Here is a 7,624-nt window from a genome sequence, read left to right as displayed (position 1 = left end):
GGTCTGCACGACCTGTCGTGTCTCGTGTGCGGCGCCACGTCTGGCTGTTCCCGGGGATGGTTTCCGGAGCGTTTCCCACGCCAGCCTCTCCCAGCGCCAGCCTTTCCATGCTGTTCAGTGTCGTGGGACATTTAGGTTGTTTACAGGTTCTTCGGTTTGGGTTTTGCCGGTTTTCGTGACGCGATGGTGACTCTCTGTGACCAGGAGTCCGTGTGCATTTCTAGCCGCTGCTTCGGGCCGGCTTCTCGGGGAAGGGAAGTTGCTGGGTCAGAGGGTGCCTGAGCCACATTGCCATCCGGGAAGTGTGCCTTGGTTTCAGTCCCCTGGGAGTCAGGGACATGCTGCATCCACACAGAGTATTAACTGCCCGCCCGCCACCTCCCCTGAGTCGGGAGCGATGGGCTGGCTTCTCTTTGCACATTAGCTCGAAGGTACCCATGTCACATGTTTATTTACTGTGTTGTGTCTTCTGTTCACTTGTGTTTGTGGTCTTTGCCTGTTTATTGCCGAGGTTTGAGTGTTTTTCTTGCTGATTTATATGCCTTTTCACTTAAATAATTAACAGACCATTTTCAAGAGCAGTTTTATAGGTTTATAGGAAGATTCAGGGGAGAGGACCAGGAGTTGGGCTCAGTTCCTCCTCCCTCTGTACACAGTGTCTCCCATGATCAGGATTCACTTTCTAATGCTGTGAAAGTCGCACGTGCTTCTCCCGCGAGGGTTCGCGACTGCGCATGGGCCAAACGGCTCGCTGCCTGTTTCTGTGCAGCCCGCGAGCTGAGGATGGTTTTTCCATTTTTACGTGGTTGCAGAGAAAGTCACAGGCAGACTTTTGCGACCTGGGGAAAGAGAGGAAATTTACACTTCGGCGTCCAAACGTGAAGTTTCGTGCGCGTGCATCTGCTTACGCGTCATCGTCTGCTTACGCGTCACACGCGGCGGAGTCGAGCGGTTGCAGCAGAGACGGTCGAGGTTCTCGCAAAGCCCAGGCTGTGCACCGCCTGGCGCTTCCCAGAAAAACGTATGCAGACGCCTGCTGGGGACGAGCAGGGGACCGGGGAGCGGCCAGAGATAACGCCTGCAGACACCCACATGGTTTCCTGTCGGGCTTTTGTTCCAGGGTCGCGTGTTTGTCCTGCGATGCGCCCCTGCTGTACACACAGCGTGCCGTGTGCCCCGGCTTCCTTGCAGACGGGGGTGGGCCCCGATCGCCCTGGCATCCTGCATGCAGAAGGTACTCAAGGAAGAGCTGCCGCCTACGGGGCGGCTCAAACGCGAGGTGGCCACTCAGTCTCTGAGCCCAGATCAGGCCCAGTGGGAGGCGTTGATAGGTCAGCCCCACTCCTGTGCGCCCCACCTGCAGACAGCCCAACGCTCTCCAGCTTCCATGCCATGCCTTCTGCCCGGGGCTCCCTCCCCGCACCTGCCTGCCCTTCAGTGGGACCTCTCCTTTCACCCTTTGCTCCCCACCTGTTGTGGGTTGAATCATATCCCCCCAAACAACGTATTGGAGTTTCAACCCCCCAGAACCTGCAAATGGGACCTAACTCGGACAGAGGGTCTTGGCAGATGTAACCAAGTTACGATGAAGTCATACTGAATTATGCTGGCCCTAAATCCAATGACCGGTGGCCTCGTAAGAGGGACATTTAGGCACAGACACTCAGGGGATGATATGGCCGTGTAAAGACAGGCAGAAACTGGAGTCATAAGCAGCCATAAGCCGAGGCACGTTGAGGGTGGCCAGCAGCCATCAGCAGCTGGAAGATGCAGGGAGCGTCGTCCCCTACCCAGCACCTTAACCTTTGACTTCCAGCCTCCAGACAGTGAGAGACCCAGTTTCTGCTGGGTTCCGCCCCCCCAGTTTGTGGCAATGTGCCACAGCTGCCTTCTCTGGGTCCTGCCCCCCCGTGTGATCCCCGGCCTGGCACAGGGACTGCACCTGTGACGGAGTGTGGCTTGGTCTGGACAGCTGAGGCAGGGAGGGAGGATGTTGGACTGGCTGGGTGCATGACATCAGGCCACCCCTCAGATCTGCTTTTTCAGGGTTGAAAAAAGCATCCTCTGCCAGGAAGGCCCAGCCCTGACCTGCGCCCCGAGCCCTGTGCCCCGCGCCCCGAGCCCTGTGCCCCGCGCTTGATGCCGAGGCAGAGTCGCTGCCCTTCTGTCCTGAGTGTGCGTGGGGAGAGGAAGGGGCGCGGTCAGGAGCCCACGGATGAGGCCCCAGGGCAGCGCTGAGGTGGCCTATTTGTTTAAAGAACCCCAAGGAAAACCGTTTGGCCAAACTGTGAAGTTTCTAAACTGTTTACTTCCCTGGTGTTTAAACAAACTCCCACCCCGGCTCCCTGGCCGGTCTCAGGAAGGGGGTCGGCCTCTCTTCCTCGTGGCCAGGCACAGTGCCCCGCGCCCATCCCCAGGTGACCCGAGGCCAGGGCTGCCGCTCGGACCTTGCTACAAATCACCTTGGGGGTCACCTGTGGGCAGCAGCCTTGGCGAGCGTGCGCAGGCCCCGCAGCTGCCATGCCAGCCTGGCTCTGGACGCGTGCCCCCTGCCTCCCCGCCGGGCACGGCCGGCTCAGACCTTCAGGCCGGCGGGATGGGCTGTGGCTCCCTCTCGCTGTTCTGGTTTCTGTGTTTTTCTCAGCTTTCTCGGCAAAGCTCAAATAAAAACCTCAAAGGCTCCGTAGCCCAAGGAGTGTGTGAGATCCCCCCACCTCTTTGGAGTCAATTAGCACCCACAGATTTGTCTCAGCACTTAATCACTGCCTCAGCCACAGAGAGATCATTCTAAGGGATGCTGATAATGGGGTTCCCAGACGGGGGTGTGTGCTCGAGGCTTTGTATTGGCCTGGCTACCGCGGGGCTGGGGCTGGGCATACTCAGCCCCTGATGGCTCTGTGCCCGTTGGGCACACACTGCTGGAATCTGCTGTGTGGTTGCAGCCACGTGAGTCCTAGAGGCCCTTGGAGCTGGAGGCCAGACTCCCAGTCTCAGCCCCTCCCATACCCCAGCATTTCTTCCCAGCACCGAGTCGCCGATGGAGCACCAGGGGGCCAGACCCCACTTCTGTTTCGTCCACCCTGGCCCCCAGTCCCTGGTCCAGGGCCTGGCCAAAAGTAGCTACCCGCAAGGGTGCCGGTGGGGTGGCCGAGCCAGCTAGCAGCACGCCGCCTTCGGGCTTCCTGCGTGTGCCAGCCCCAGCGACCTAAGTGTTCACGGAACCTGTTTTCCCATCGGGGACCGGCGTTTTCTGTGGGGTAGGGGCGGAAGCGCCTCTTGAGAGCAAGTGGGGTTCGGCGTACACTCTTGATGTCTTGATGTCTTGCAGAGTGGGGCTGCGCTGGCCTTGGCTTGGGAGCCCGACAGCCTGTTTGGAAAGTTTTGCAGATGCCCCCCAGGGACAGGGCCCCCACCTGCCCCGTGGTGGCAGATTAAGCCAGAACCCTCTGTGCAGTTTGGTTCATGGTCCGCTTGATGAGAGAACTGGACAGGGACTCAGAGACCATCGGGTCAGGCCGATTCTTCTCTGTAGTTGGGGAAACCAGGACCTGGTGAGGGTTGGGGATGTGCCCAACATCCCACAGCAGGGGCAGGCCCAGGAGGCTTCTGCCCTGAACTCTCCCGGCTTGTCCCGGGGATGCTGGCACCTGCCCTGGGCGTGGCCTTGTGCTGGAGCAGCCGAGAGCGAGGGGGCGTGTGCAGAATCCCCGTGAGCCAGTCACGGGTGGTGCCCAAGCGGAGGGGCAGACTGCGAGTGTGTGGTCAGCCGGGGAGGTGGGGCAGGAACACCTTCCCTGGGGGAGGAGGAAGCATGTGACTTGGGCCTTGAAGGACAGGTCAGGTGTCAACAGAACATTTTGAGAATAGAGCCCAGAGGAAGACAGTCTGTTGGAATTCAGAATTCTCCTCCCCTCCCGCCAACATATATCACATCAGAACCTTCTGGGCTCCGCCTGCCTCCTCGCCTGCCGCCTGCCCAGGCCGCCCAGGCGGTCCTGGCCCTGGGCTTGCGAAACCGTGGCTGTTACGTGTGCGCCCTCTAGTGGAGAGATCGGATTGTGACCTCTGGGCCTGGGAGCAAGGGAGGAGGCAGGACCATTCCTGCCCTTAGTGAAATGCAGGGCACCATTCTGTGGGCTCGGCCCTGGTAGCAGGAAGCCAGCACTGGGGTGTGGGAGACCGTCTGCAGCTTGGCCGGGCACTGAGGAGACCCAGCAGGTGGCTGCAGAGGCCAGGCCTGGGGGCCTGGGTGCGAGGGCGGAGCCAGGCTGGTTCTGTTCCTGTCTGCATCCAGGGGGGTGCTGCATGACTTCAGGGGGCTCCTTCCCCATTGTGGGCCTTCCATGAACCCCAGCAAATGGCCCCAAGGTGCAAGAGGTGGTCTTTGGGCCTAATCTTCTTAGTTCTGTGAGTTCTTGAGACCACAAAGGGCCAGAACGAACACGTGGATGATGGCCCAGCTCTGGGGAGGGGCCACAGCTGACCACTGCAGCTGCTGGAGGTGTCCGGGTCAGGGTTGGGGAGCACCCCAGGGTCCCCGAGTCCACACAGGGCTCCATGCGCCCCTTCTCCTGGAAGCACGGATAAATTCCAGCCATGACAGAGTCAGATATTAACACCGCCGAGTGACGGAGGAAGCCTGGGGTGCCTGTCCCAAGGCACTCACACCCGTGTCCGTGAGATGGCCATCTGGGAAGGAATCGGACCGTACGGTGTTAGATGCTGTCGCGGGGCATGAGGCTGCCTCATGGGGTGGGTGGGGTGGTGAGGGCTTCGGGGAAAAGTGGCATTTGAGCTGAGGCACAGAGGGTGAGCGCGTACAAGGTGGCTTTGAAGTGGGGTCCGGAGCCCAGTGTCCAGGTGGGACTTGTAGTCGGGGCTGGTGTGTGGCCAGGAGAGGGGCTTGCAGGGGCGGGGGAGCTGGGCGTGAGGCGGCTCTTTGGTTGTGAGGTGGTTGAAACCGGGTGGCCGTGTGGCTTTCAGCTTGTCGCCTAACCTCTCCATGCCTGTGCTTTCTCAGCTGTAAGGTGGTGCCAGCCTCGTAGAGCTCTTACGAGGACGCAGTAGTGACTGTGGGAAGATCACCTAACATCACCTGTTGTTGCAAGGAAGCCCCTGGGGACCTGGCTGAGCCCCTCCCCTGCTGTGCCCACCCTGGGCCCAATCTCCCGTCCTGCCAGGGGCCTCTGACCCCGCTGCTCGTGTGTCCACAGGGGCCGAGGAGGTGCTGCTGCTGGCCCGGCGGACGGACCTGCGGAGGATCTCACTGGACACGCCGGACTTCACGGACATCGTGATGCAGGTCGATGACATCCGGCACGCCATCGCCATCGACTACGACCCGCTGGAGGGCTACGTCTACTGGACGGACGACGAGGTGCGGGCCATCCGCAGGGCGTACCTGGACGGGTCGGGGGCACAGACGCTGGTCAACACCGAGATCAACGACCCCGATGGCATCGCCGTCGACTGGGTGGCCCGAAACCTCTACTGGACGGACACGGGCACTGACCGCATCGAGGTGGCACGCCTCAACGGCACCTCCCGCAAGATTCTGGTGTCCGAGGACCTGGACGAGCCCCGCGCCATCGTGCTGCACCCCGTCATGGGGTAAGGGTGGGGCTGGGAGCCAGCTCCACAGAAGTGAGAGGGAACGTGGCTCCGGGACTTCCTCCTGCGTCAGAACCCCCCAGGGGAGGGAGTGTTGAAGCGCAAGTGGCTGGGCCCCGCTCCCCAATCTGATTCAAGAGGTCGGGGTGGGGCCAGGGAACTTGCATTTCAAACAAGCTCTCGGGAGCACAGCTGTGCAGCGGGGGAAGCTGAAGCCCAGGGAGGTTAAGGGACTTGCCAGGGTGGGGCAGAGGCACAGACACTGCTCTGGGTCGGCTGTTGGAGGGTGGGACCGGCCCCCAAGCGGGGTGGGCGGGGGTGAGAAGCAGATCCCCAGGGTGGGAGGAGCAAGGAGGCAGCTCGCTGCCCGCTCCCAGGAGGGGACCATGGCTTGGGGGCTGCTCCCCGCTCGGCCACCCCTGAACTCTGTCAAGTCCCTGCCTCTGAGGGCCTCACTGCCGTCCTCTGTGAGATGGGAGTGGGGGAAGCCGCCTCCGAGGTCCCTCCCAGCTCTGAGGACCCCCGGGCAGCGGGGCTGGCAGCCAGATGTGTGAGATCGTAGGGTCCCGGGCGGGAGGGGCCGTGACTTGGGGCTGCAGCAGATTCTCCAGTCCTGAACCCTCTGCCCTGGAATAGCCATTCCAGGGTCTAGATTTGTCCCTCGGGGCCACGGAGAAAGCATCTCCTGCTTTGCGCACGGGAGTCCCTCAACTCTTTGAAGAAGGTCGCGCTCTGCCTTGTCCTCCCTCTCGGGGCTCAGCCCCTCCAGCCCCTCGTCACGCATCTGCTGTCCGCTGACCTGCTGGACAGAGATGAGCCCCGCCGGCCCCTCGAGCCCAAGGGCCCCGTGCAGTTGAGCCCACCCTGGGGGTACCGTGTCCCTGTGTGCAGGGCGGGTGGGTGCTCATGCGTCTGTTGGCCTGAGCGCCTCCCACGTGATGGGGACGGGCAGCGCTCCAGCCCTGGGGATGCAGCGGGCATGACAGGTGGACACTCTCATGGACATGTGCTTCTTCTCCAGCCTCATGTACTGGACGGACTGGGGGGAAAACCCCAAAATCGAGTGTGCCGACCTGGATGGGCAGGAGCGGCACGTGCTGGTGAACACCTCCCTCGGCTGGCCCAATGGCTTGGCCCTGGACCTGCAAGAGGGCAAGGTGTACTGGGGAGACGCCAAGACGGACAAGATTGAGGTGAGCCGTCCCCGCGGCGAGCACAGGGCACGGAGCTGCTCGGTGCGGGTCGTGCAGCCCGCTGTCCTCGGGCCCTGAATTTCAGGCAGAAGCCACCTGGCTGTCCCCACAGCAGGCGGGCATCAGACGGGGGCCTCGGTCCTGTTACTCGGCCAACTAGAATCCGGCCTGCAAATGGGCCTTACGGAGGTGCGTGGCCGAGTCGACAGCATCGTGGGGGGTACTGTGGTGAAGCTCGGTGTTACCACGGGGGAGTCTGAGGGGGCCTGGAACCCCAGGGACTACTCCTGTGACTTCTTACGAGTCTTGAACTATCTCAAAATACAAAGTCGTCATAACACAGAAATAGCACTCCCCAGCTTCTGCCATGACACGTTACAGCTGTGGTCGAAGCCAGGGGTGACCCCTGTCCTGAATTCAGCCATTCATGTCTCAGCATTAACAGACACTTCCTTGCACCACGGGGCCGCCTCCCTGAACCGTACGTGGCCTTGTTCTGCGTGATTTTCTAGGGCTCCTTTAAGTGTGTCCTTTATGTGTTCTTTGGCAACTTGCCTTTGCTCGTGGGTGTGTTTTTTTGAGGGGCCCTTGATGATACAGCGCTTAAATTTGTCCCCATCCCAGGGAACTTACCGATGTTCGTCCCTCAGTCCCGGTAACTTCTGGATGATCCTTATCTGCTTCTGGTCACCATGCTGCTTGCCGATGTCACCTTTGCTCTTCTCACGGTCCCACGGGGAGACCGCCACCAAGCAGCTTGCGGGGGGAGGGTACAAATGTGTGTCTGTGTCGCGGGGTTTCAAGCCACCCTTCCAAGCAGG

The 7,624-nt window shown here is 61.2% G+C and overlaps 1 protein-coding gene across 1 annotated transcript in view; it reads left to right on the top strand.

The window, feature by feature from the left end:
- The window catches only part of LRP5 (LDL receptor related protein 5), a 72,691-nt gene that overhangs the window by 21,311 nt on the left and 43,756 nt on the right, over positions 1–7,624 (top strand). The window contains exons 5-6 of the mRNA XM_015588817.2: positions 5,214–5,610; positions 6,632–6,803. Of these exons, the coding sequence (XP_015444303.2) occupies positions 5,214–5,610; positions 6,632–6,803 (569 nt within the window). The remainder of the gene's footprint in view (positions 1–5,213; positions 5,611–6,631; positions 6,804–7,624) is intronic.

This window comes from Pteropus alecto, unplaced genomic scaffold (genome assembly GCF_000325575.1).
Source record: "Pteropus alecto unplaced genomic scaffold, ASM32557v1 scaffold43, whole genome shotgun sequence".
Classification (NCBI taxonomy): domain Eukaryota; kingdom Metazoa; phylum Chordata; class Mammalia; order Chiroptera; family Pteropodidae; genus Pteropus; species Pteropus alecto.
This window is presented reverse-complemented; position numbering and strand designations above follow the sequence as displayed.